The sequence below is a fragment of the Sphaerodactylus townsendi genome, linkage group LG02 (genome assembly GCF_021028975.2).
Source record: "Sphaerodactylus townsendi isolate TG3544 linkage group LG02, MPM_Stown_v2.3, whole genome shotgun sequence".
In the NCBI taxonomy this organism is placed as follows: Eukaryota; Metazoa; Chordata; class Lepidosauria; order Squamata; family Sphaerodactylidae; genus Sphaerodactylus; species Sphaerodactylus townsendi.
Genome location: NC_059426.1, coordinates 15709550 through 15721132, shown reverse-complemented (window position 1 = coordinate 15721132; position 11583 = coordinate 15709550). Strand labels below are relative to the sequence as shown.

Genomic DNA, 11583 nt, shown 5'->3' with positions numbered 1-11583 from the left:
GAACGGCAGCGGTTGGAAGGCGCCATCCCCCCCCCCCTTTCCCGAATGCCTTACCATCCCCTCTGGCCTTCCGGCGCGTTGCACAGGCCAGGGGACATGCCCCCCCTGCCCTGCAACTCCAGAGCTGTCGCGCAGGGCGGGGGGGGGCGTGTCCCCTGGCCTGTGCAATGTGCCAGAAGGCAGGAGGGGACGGTAAGGCATTCGGGGGACGGTGCAGCCTCTGCGCAGGCTGCGCCGTCTTCCCCACCCCTACCGATACCGTCCGTGCAAACGGTCCTGGGGGGTGCGTCGGCGTCGTTTATGCCGATGCACCCCCACAGTGTGGCCGTGTGGAAGCGGCCTGTGTGGCAAGCCGAAGCAAGGCAAAGAGGAAAGCTCCCTATAGAGTCACTGAAAGGGAAGTTGCCCTCCAGCGTCGCCCATTCCAAGGCTGTAAGATTTCTCCCACAGACATTACCTGCACAGAAGCTCAGGAGAGTGGAAAGAAGCCCTCGTAATGTCGGGAGCTTCTCATGTGCCCGTTCAACACCTTGTTTATATATTCACATCCACAGGCTCCCTACAAAACCATCCATCAAGGTGGGGATTTTTTTTTAAAAAAATTCCCCACTCCTCCACATGAAGCCTGCTGGGTGACCTTGGGCCAGTCACAGTTCTCTCAGAACTCTCTCCTTGGCGGAGGCAGGCAATGGCAACCCATCTCCAATCGTCTCTTGCCTTGAAAACCCCACAGGGCTGCCATAAGTCAGCTGTGACTCACAGCACACGCACCCTCAAATCAAAATGACCCAATAAAGGTCATGACCCCCACATTTGTCCAGACTTACCCCTTCATAACGATTCCTGGTTATCATTTTGTGATCGTTCTGGGTTTTTTAAAAAAATTCTCTGTGGATTTGATGCTATGTTCCTTCAAAGCCTTGTGCTGTGATTCTCATAGGTTGTGTACACAAGGTTTCGAAGATCCCCCCCCCCCAATTAAAAAAAATGACTAAAATAAGCGAGCTCAGAAAATGGCGCCGAGAAGGAAATCCGGGGACTGCAAAGCTGTGCGGGAAACATTTTAAAGAGATCCGAACGGAAGTGAAAACGCTTCTACAAAAGAATCGCTAAAGTGAAACCGTTTCCACAAAAGAAGCGCTAAAGAAAAGGATTAATTTAAAACGTTTTCAGGCTGAAACCAAAACATTTTGGGGGGAAAAAAACATGTGGAACTCCACAGAGGAAACGTGTTATTTCCTGCCTCAGAATGTTTTATTTTGGTGGCGTGGAAACGGCAACTGCTGCTGGAAAATTTGGTGATACTGCGCCCTTTCTGTGCTCCGCAATGACACTCCACCAGGACTCCTAAGCTCACTTTGAGTGCTCCAGTGTTTATTTATTTATTAGATTTTTATACCGCCCTATCCCCGAGGGGCTCCAGGCGGTGTACAATCAGTGGTGGGATCCAAAAATTTTAGTAACAGGTTCCCATGGTGGTGGGATTCAAACTGTGGCGTAGTGCCAATAGGGCTGGGCGGGGCACGACGGGGGCGTGCCCGGGCATTCCGGGGGCGGGGCATTCCTGGGCGGGGCTGTGGCAAGGACGCAGCCACTGCGCCGGTCCTTGGGTGGGAAACGAATGCACGCAGGCGCAGGCTGCCACGCATGCCGGTGCACCTCCTGCTAGACTGCTTCAAGTTCTGCGCGCTACTGCTGAGAGGAGGGGCGTAACTAAGGCAAAAATCACGTGGCAAAATCACCAATTAGTAACCCCCTCTCGGCACACACAAATAATTAGTAACCTACTCTCGGGAACCTGTGAGAACCTGCTGGATCCCACCTCTGTGTACAACACAACATTTGGCATATTATCCTCTTTAGGTTTGATATAAGCTCCTGTCTAGTCATAGATAATCTCTGTTCCCCATGCCTTAGCAATGGTCTTTATATGGCAGGCATCTGGGGAGAGGTTGTGGCTTAGGGATAGAGTACGTGCTTGGAATGCGGAAGGACCCAACTTCAATTGCTGGCACTGTCAGTGAAAAAGACCAGGCAGTAGTTGATGCGAAACACCTCCACTTGGGACCTTAAGGGAGCTACTGCCAGTCCAAGCAGAGAAGACGTGGTGGATTCGTGAGCTAATCCGTATAAGGCAACTTCATCTGTTCATCCCTTCGGTGGAACTAAGTGACACAATAGGCGTCTGGGAATCTTTAAGAAGAGGGCCCTGTCAACGTTATAAACATTTTCACGCCGAAGGAGAATACAGCAACTTTCACTGTTTTCCATCACCTAACTTGTGGGTTCCAGGACCAGATAACAGAGAGCTTCATAAAGTCAGTTCAGGATGCAGCCTGGGTAGCCATTTAGCCACGAGCTTCAGAAAAACCAAAGAGGGGGAACGGTAATGAAAACTAGGACGAAAACAACAACGTAGCATATTCTTCTCTTCCTCAAGGAAAGGCTGTAAAAGCAACAGGGTGCCATCATGATTAATCAGTCCGCTCTTAATTCTCTCTAAACAGCACTAATAACTGTTTATATAAATTCTGACAGGATTCAAGATGGTGTATTCAGAACTGCTGGCTATGGGCATGGCAAGGCGAAGAAGCAGCCTCGAAAAGCATTTCCCCGAGGAGGAGGGAAAAGAGCAAACCCTTGAGTTACCTCACGTTCTTGAGGCACAGTAACTGGGTCTCTCCTATTTAAGGACTGTGAAGCAGCAAGAACGTGGTGGTTATCTACCAGTGATGTGTTTATCATCAACACTGAAAATAAGTGGGATATAACTCAGCTCAAACCCCGTGAGGTAAAACGAAACCTGGGAAAAGTCCTCTTGCTGCTTTCTTAGAAGTAAACTGAAGGAAAATTATTGGTTATTCTCCACAGACATTGAGAAAGGCCTGGGCTGCATAGGAACAGATAAATAAGGCGATCCTGATATGTGCCAGTGCTGTGGTTTTAAAATGGATCGAACCACTTCAGAATATGGAGTTAAACAGCAGTACTTCTGAGTTGCATTTTTAAATACTTCCTTGAAACTGGCAGATCAGCAAAAACTAGAGAAACACAAAGAATATCCCATCCCTTTGCTATACATCCCATCATATTCCTCCTTTGGCTGCACATGAAGACCAGCTTCAGTTCAGATATTGTGCCAATTCACTGTTGGGCACAAATCACGGTTTGGCATTAAATGCAAAACAGGCAAGGCAGGGTTTGGGCGTTGTTTGCCTAGAACTCTGAACAGCAAGCCACAATTTTGTCCTGCTGAAGTGTTAGGTTTACGGAGATGGCTGACGACGTGGTGGCTTGAATGTTTTACTGGTCCAAGGTTATTTACAGTTTACCTGACAAGAAACAAGATTAAATGAAGCGAGGCACCAACACATGCCTAATACTAAACGGTATACGTCAGAGTATTGAATGGATTAATCCATTTCGATTTCGAATATCTTTAATGGCATATAAATAGTTTCACATTAACATTGCAAGATAATAACAGCCTTTACAACTTCTGGCGAGTTAAAATAACACCATTTTAAAATTTAGCCACTGCTTCCAACAGCTCGTAGTTGAGGCTGTTTAAAAGATATATAACCTTCTGTTTATCTGTAATGCCTTCACTTCCATGCAGGAAGGGGATTATGTGCTTCTTCCTACCTATCTCATAAAAAGGACAATCCAACAGCATATGAGATACTGTTTCCACAGAACCCATGCCACACGGGCATTTCCTTTCTTTATGTGGGATTCCAAGGTGGCGTCCAAGGCTAAAGGAGGAAGGCAGGGCATTACACCTAGCTAAGGTGATTGCTCTACGCCACCGGGCCTCAACCAGGAGATAAAGGTGCCGGGCTACAATTAATCTATCCACAGGTATTCCCAGAGAGATTGGGGAACAGGTTTTATGAGCTTCCTCTAGCATCTGTTGAAACTCTCTATCAAAAAGTCTCTTCTGCGTCAGAGTATTCTTTCTAAACTAATCCATAACAGATCTGGCTTCGTCTTATCATTTAAAACAGTAATTTATAATTTAAAGTGGCATGGCCCCATCCCATACTCAAACGCACCCCTAGCAAGAAAGCTTCTATCCTTTACATTTCTCCTCAGCACAGCTTTTAACAAGTTTCTGATCATTTTAGCTCTCAAATCCACATCCGAACTTTACCTCACACCCGTCTTCCACCCTCCATCTATCCTGCAGCTTCTTCAGACTCTAATCCTCCTTTGTTTCACCCCTTTGTAGCTTTCCGATGGTTCCTATTTTCTCAGGTTTGCTTTTATGGCTCGGCTCCCCTGAATGCCTCTTCACAGTTTCCTCTGGACCCTTTTCTATCACCTTTTTCCATCAGCTTTGGCTCTCCGTGCCCCAGCTAGTATCCACTCTTCCCCTCCTCCCACTCTGCCCCATGGCTTCAAGGCCCATTGCTTTTCTCTGTTTCCTTTGATCTCTTTTCTCCGACTCTCCTCATTGACTCGGTTGGGCCCTCCCTGCCTCTTTATTTTAATCAGAACATTCTCTGTTCTTCTTCTTCTTTTTGCTTTGGTGTTAATCAAAAGCGGTAATTTCCCTCTCTGATGCTTCCCCTGAACTTCCTTCATAAGCCAACCCCACCTTCAGTTTTATACTAATTGAAGGAGACACTATTACCAGTAGGACGTTCGGGGAAAAAGAGAGCGTTGACTACCCTCGCGCGTGAGGGAACAAGGTATTAAGGTTTGAAGTGTTTCCTGTGCCCTCCTCACGAACGGCTTCATGGGCGTTTTCTCACCCGCACACGCAGGCCTTGAAGCTGTGAGCATTCAAAGCAGGTCTCTGGCGACCAAAATCTGGTAACGGTGCAGTCAGGAGTGTCTTTCTTTAGCTGTTCTTGACATTCTTAATCGAGGCACTGACATGTGTTGTCTCCTGAAAAGCAAAGGTCACCTACCTCCCCACCCTTTATCTGTAAGATGATAACTGTCAGGCAGATAGCTTTTTCTTTTTTTACCCTTCCACTCCAGGAAAGCACTGATTACAGATGGTGTCAGAGGCACAACCGGTTAAAGTGTCAGACTAGGACAGTGATGGCGAACCTTTTTGAGACCGAGTGCCCAAACTGCAACCCGAAACCCACTTCTTTATCGCAAAGTGCCAACACGGCCATTTAACCCGAATGCTGAGGTTTTAGTTTCGAAAAAATGGTTGGCTCGGAGGCGTGCGTGACTCGGGAGTAAGCTTGGTGGTAGTTGTTGGCTTTGCTTTGAAGCAACCATGCAACTCCTTGAACGGGTGAATCACAACCCTAGGAGGGTTTACTCAGAAGCAAGCCACACTGCCAGCAACCGAGCTTACTCCCAGGTAAAGGATCGCGCTTTGGTTCTTTGCATGAAAATCAGTGGGGTTTAACAGCACAACAGGGTTACCTACACTGCTTCCCCAAAACTAGGTCTTAGGTTTAATGCTAATAATCGAGCCTAGCAGCCCAGGCCAGCCTAGATGTGTGTTGTGTGTGTGTGTGGGGGTGTGTGTGTGTGATTCCCCCCCCCCACATGATGAACTCTGTTTGTGTGTTCCCACAGAGAGGGCTCTGAGTGCCACCTCTGGCACCCGTGCCATAGGTTCGCCATCACTGGACTAGGATGTGGGAAACCCAGATTTGAATCCCTGCTCTGCGACGGGAGGTGGCCATGTTTTTGAAATGCTTGCTGCACAGTTTGTATGCACAAAGGGCCAGGTGACCCAGGGCCTCTCAGGTAGCAAACCTGGCAGAGGTCTCTATTTATAGACTTCAGAGAACTATTGCCGGCTGCAGTAGGCAACACCGACCTAAGAGGGCTGATGATCTCAGCTTTAGGACGCTACGTACGCTTCCTTTAAAACTCATTTCCAGTTGGGCTACAGCAGTGGTGGCAAACCTATGGCACGGGTGCCAGAGGTGGCACTCAGAGCCCTCTCCGTGGGCACGCGCGCACAGAGTTTGTCATGTTGGGGGGGCTTGCTTCTGAGTAAACCCTCCTAGGGTCGTGATTCGCCCGTTCGAAGCGTTTGAACGGTTGCTTCAAAGCAAGGCCACCGACTATCACCAAGCTTACTCCCGAGTAATGCGTGCCTCGGAGCCAACCGTTTTTCCTAAACTTCAACCTCAGCATTCAGGTTAAATTGCTATGTTGGCACTTTGTGATGAATAAGTGGGTTTTGGGTTGCCGTTTGGGCACTCGGCCGCGAAAAGGTTCGCCATCACTGGTCTACTGTGATCATACCTTGCCGTGGACGCTGTAAATTAATTCTGTTTGCAGGGCCGATGGTTTGTTTAGCCGTTCTCTTCCTAATATCACCCCCCGACCACCCCCGCCAATAAAGTGCTGACAACTCAAAGATCTCTGATGGCAGAATACAGTTCCATTGTATTGAAAGTATCTAGTTACAACTCCTCCGGCAGATGCAAGCGGCCAGCGCTTTAATTGCTGGGTCATGGGAACCGTGAAGAGGAAGTGAGAGATGGACAGGTTAGGGAAGAGGTGGGGGGGGATGATAGGGAGCCCCCCTCCCCCAGAAGTCTGTTCTCCTCGGCTACCCCGTCTCCATACCTCCTTCGCAGGTCTTCGGCCACGGCCGCTCGGCAGCTGAATAAATATGCTCGGAGGGATTTCAGCTGCTGTCTCAGGCGGACCACGGTAGCCAGCGACTCGACGTGTCTGTACAACATCGGGTTTTCCTGATGGATGTCAATCAAGGGCTCTTCATACACATATTCCAGGAACTCTTTGGCTTGCTTCGATACCTGCAAGGGGGGGGGGGGCGATCCATTAAGCTTAGCTCAGCTTCTAATAAACCCTTTTAAATGCTTACAGGCAATCGATACCCTCTCCTTAGCTGTGTTCTCCAAGTTTTCACTTAAATGTTCTAAAACCGTAACACAACCTAATTTACTCGGACGCGCCTTTGTGACTGGGCGACACTTAGAACGTTATTGGAATGGCTAAAGTAAAATCTTTAACGTCGTAATGCCAAGGTTATTGGAGCTAGCCGGGAGACAGAAAAGTGAGCGCAGGTAACCAAGATATTTGGTTCACAGTAGGTTCTACAGAATATTAGATGCACCTGAATAACCGGGGGCAGCCATTGCTGCCGGGGTGAGCAACGTAGCAAAATAAGGGGCATGCATGGCTTGGCGGCATGCTGCAGAACCGGGTGCAATGATTGGCTCCCAGCCGTAAAGGCGGGAGGAGCCAGGATATATAAGGATGCCTCTCCCAGTCTGCGCCCTTCCCGGCGGCGAGACCCAGCAAGGCGTGGCTCACCCACCCTCCCTATGGTTTTAGGGGTTGGGGGGTTGTGGTCCTTACTGTCGCAGTCCTGGCGGGTTTGCAACGGGTGTCGCACATCTGGGGAGAAAACGAGCCTTCCGGCTGGGTCTCCCAGGCTTGTGCCCTGTGGAAGGGCCGGGGGGTGGGGCGGGCAGGCTGGCAGGCCGGCAGGCTGGGCCGCTGCCCGACACCCCAGGGAGTGGGGTTAGATTGGGCCGATTAATGAAACCGAGGGCTTCGCCGGTGCCCCACACCCCAGCAAGCAAGGAGAGGAGGGCGGTAAATGCGGCCATGGGCTTAGCGATTGCCCGTCTCTCCTCAGCAGTGAGGAAGAATTGAAGCCGGAATGTTATCTCTAGGGCTTCCCTTCCCGTCGGTTTCCCAATGGAGATTGGGATGTGATGTGCGACCCGTTTGCCGCCCAGCTCTTTTGTACATAGTTCATGTTGATTATGTTATTGAATAATTAATAAACTGGGCTGCGGCCCATTCCTTTCCAGCCTGTCGTTGTTGTGTGATTATTGAGCGAAGTAAAGTCTCACCATCTGCAGCAAATACTAATTATATATGGACAAATTTTGTTGTTGTTACCTAAATGCAATTTACTGGTGGTCCCTGGCCCCTCCATGATGCGACTGGCCTCTACCCAGGACAGGGCTTTTACGGCCCTAGCCTGGTCAAACACCCTTCCATCAGATGTGCGGGCCCTGCGGGACCTTGGTGAATTCCGCAGGGCCTGTAAAACGGTTTTGTTCCGCCGGGCTTTTGGTGAGGCCGGCCGCGGATTCCCCCTCTGGGATGCCCCTGTGTTGCGTGCCATTCCATCATCGGCACGCCCAATATAACATCTAATCTACACTGCTACCCCCACCCGGCCTTGGATTCGGGCGCCACACATTTTTATAATCTTATTGTTATATATACTGTACTGATGCTGTTAGTTTTATGACTTTTGTAAATTGTTTTAACCTGCTCTAATTTATTTTATTCTGTGCATTGTTGTTTTGGCCTATGGTATGTAATACTGTGTTTGGCCTAGTGTACACCGCCCAGAGCCCTTCGGGGGTGGCGGTTTATAAATTTGATACATAAATAAAAATAAATAAATAAATGCGCAAGCAAAAACTGGATAAAGCAAGTAGCTTGATCAAAGCAGTATGGTTTTCAGATCTGAAGTTGCACGAGAATCATTTGGAGACAGATATTCATTTTGTTTACATCTGTCCTATTGTCTACAACGTTTCCCTGTGGGCACAAAGACACAGACGTGTGTATTTGAGGTGCCCCGCTGACCAAGCAAACTGAGATATAAATGTACATGCAGAACAGTTTTAATTTTCATTTGCTATCAGCTACCTCCCCAACCTCCAACCAGGTAATATCTCTTGAACTGATTCATTCACACAGCAACCATCCAAAGGAAGTGACTGATGGAATGCTGATATCACAATGCTGAGTCTGTGAACTTTGGCAGTTCAGGAGAGGGAGGGCAAGAAGGGATGAATCAGTTCTTGACTGTCACGGCTGTTTCTTATTTGCCCAGGGAAATGCCAATCACCGCTTTGGGGTCAGGAAGGGATTTCCCCCCAGGCCAAATAGACCAGGGATCCTGAAGGGGGTTTTTTTTGCCTTCCTCTGGGCATAGAGAAGAGGTCACTGGTGGGGCAGAGAGGCAGTTGTGGATTTCCTCTGTTGGGCAGGGGGCTGGTCTAGATAATCCTCTGGGCATAGTGAATAAGTCACTGGGGGAGCAGTTGTGAATTTCCTCTGTTGCGTAGGGGGTTGGTCTAAATCAGCCATTCTCAACCAGGGTTCCCTGGTACCCTGGGGTGCCGTGAGCATGTCCCAGGGGTACCGCGGCAACACTACCGCCCCCCCCCTCATTTTTGTGGTGTCTCCCACTGGCGCCAGCAAGGACATGGAGCTGGCCCATGGGGCAGGGCCTGCCACAAGGTCAGCAGCCGCCACCATTCCCAGTGCTACCCTTCACCCTGGGAGGGGAAGGTGGGTGGTGGTGGCAGGGGTACCGTGAGATATGAAGAATGAGATCAAGGGTACCCTGACCTCAAAAAGGTTGGGAAACACTGGTCTAAATAAATATGGAGATCCTTTCCAGCTCTATGTTTCTTATTTTATAGGCTGAGACGAGGGCCAAACCGGAAATGGGCCATATGCAGCGCTCCAACAGCCCCAGCCCCATAGAAGAGACAAATGGAATTTCTTCCCCACCGATACATCTACACGGGCAACTTCTGAAGTGCTTGAGAGTACTGGAAGCAGACGGCAGCCTGCACTAAAAACGGCACACTGACATTCTACATTTGGGTCTGAGAAACTCGCCAAGCCGAGTATTCTGCTGTCCGCTGGACCACATTGGCTCTGAAAACAACCGCTCACTGGCAATATGCAAAGCCAACAGCTCTTTGCTTTTAGCCCTCAAAGCAATCTGGAGATTCTTGTGGAAACTTGGTTTTTTTGTATTGTGGATCGGACGCTCAAGAGCTTCCTCAAAAAGAGGATTATAAAGAGAAACGCACCAACAGCAAAGCATAGCAGAAGGGGTGTTAAAGAATTAAGGGAAGCTTCATTGTTCAAGTAGATATGCAAATTTTGCATGGTAACACAGGGGGGAAAGGCAAAAATGGTTTCCTCAAGTTATCAAAAAAATTAAAATCTCACGGAGAACTTTTCGCTGCCTGTTTAACAGTTACATTCAGTGGTGGGATCCAAAATTTTTTAGTAACAGGTTCCCATGGAAGTGGGATTCAAACTGTAGTGTGACACCAATGGGGCTGGGCGGGGCATTCCAGGGGCGGGGCATTCCTGGGCGGGGCTGTGGCAAGGATGCAGCCGCTGGGCCGGTCCTTGGGCGGGAAACGAATGCACGCAGGCGCAGGCTGCCACGCACGTCGGTGCACCTCCTGCTAGACTGCTTCAAGTTCTGCGCGCTACTGCTGAGAAGAGGGGCGTAACTAAGGCAAAAATCACGTGGCAAAATCACCAATTAGTAACCCCCTCTCGGCACACACAAATAATCAATAACCTACTCTCGGGAACCTATGAGAACCTGCTGGATCCCAACTCTGGTTACATTACTATATTTTTGAAAGGCATAGCTGGGGTTACAAAGGAATAAGGAATTAAAATATTATGACTCTGAAGATGTCCAGGAGACCTGGATTGCACTGAAATATCAAATTCATTTGTCAGCTGATATTAAACAAAAATTTTTTTGCACTGCCAATCAAGTCTCCAATAGCCAATTAGAAGCTTGGCTGGGCAAAAGTCCTGCCTGGCCCTGCCCATTTTCCAGAAATACTTGGGGGGGGGGGGGCAAGAAAGGTGTCAAAAGGCACCATGGTGCCCACGAGCACCGCATTAGGGACCCCTGCACTAAATCATAAAGGAATACAGGGAGAATTATTGTATCTCATATTTATAAAGGGCTTCTCTGAGCGTTCCACAAACAGAGCCCTTCCCACAGAATAGAACAATTCTAAAAATGAGTAGAAGCGTTGCTTGCAGGTGTTCGAAGGAAACTGTGTTGCTTTGCAACAGATTAAGAGAAAAATGCTTTATTAATAGTGAGAGCTGACCTCAAATGTAAATACAACAAATAATAATTTGGGCATGAAACAATAACCACATGCTCCCACATGCCCTCGATGATGCAGCTGTGCATTTTCAAGTACACGGGAGCAGTGGTGGATCCAAACATTTTAATAACAGGTTCCCATGGTGGTGGGATTCAAACTGTGGCATAGCGTCAATGGGGCTGGGTGGGGCACGACGGGGGCGTGGCCGGGCATTCCGGGGGCCGGGCATTCCGGGGGTGGGAAGCGTTCCTGGGCGGGGCTGTGAAAGCAGGGACGCGGCCGCTGGGGAATCCGCCCGTGAGAGGCTCTAAATGCGTTACCTGCGTGAGGCGCGGAGGCTGCCACGCCGCGCCCGGTCGCACCTCCTGCTAAGACTGCTTCAAGTCCTGCTTGCTGCTACGAGAGGAGAGGCGTGGAGTAAGGCGAAAAATCAACAGGTTTGGCAAAATCACCAATTAGTAACCCCCTCTCGGCACACACAAATAATTAGTAACCTACTCTGGGGAACCTGTGAGAACCTGCTGGATCCCACCTCTGCACGGGAGGCTATATAATGAGCGAAAGTCCCTGGTTCTCCAGATGGCAGGACCCACAAACCGCAGCAAATGCTGCCATCGATTTGCCCGCTTTAGAAAATGTTAACACCACCATGAGATGAGCCTGGGGAATACGAGAGATGGGCAAAGATAAAAATATCACAAACCACAAGAGT

At 49.1% G+C, this 11583-nt stretch overlaps 1 protein-coding gene across 1 annotated transcript in view; it reads right to left on the bottom strand.

Annotated features, from left to right (window-relative positions):
* PLEKHM3 (pleckstrin homology domain containing M3) overlaps window positions 1–11583 on the bottom strand; it is a 115044-nt gene that overhangs the window by 47939 nt on the left and 55522 nt on the right. The window contains exon 5 of the mRNA XM_048483286.1: window positions 6556–6749. Coding sequence (XP_048339243.1) covers window positions 6556–6749 — 194 coding nt within the window. The remainder of the gene's footprint in view (window positions 1–6555; window positions 6750–11583) is intronic.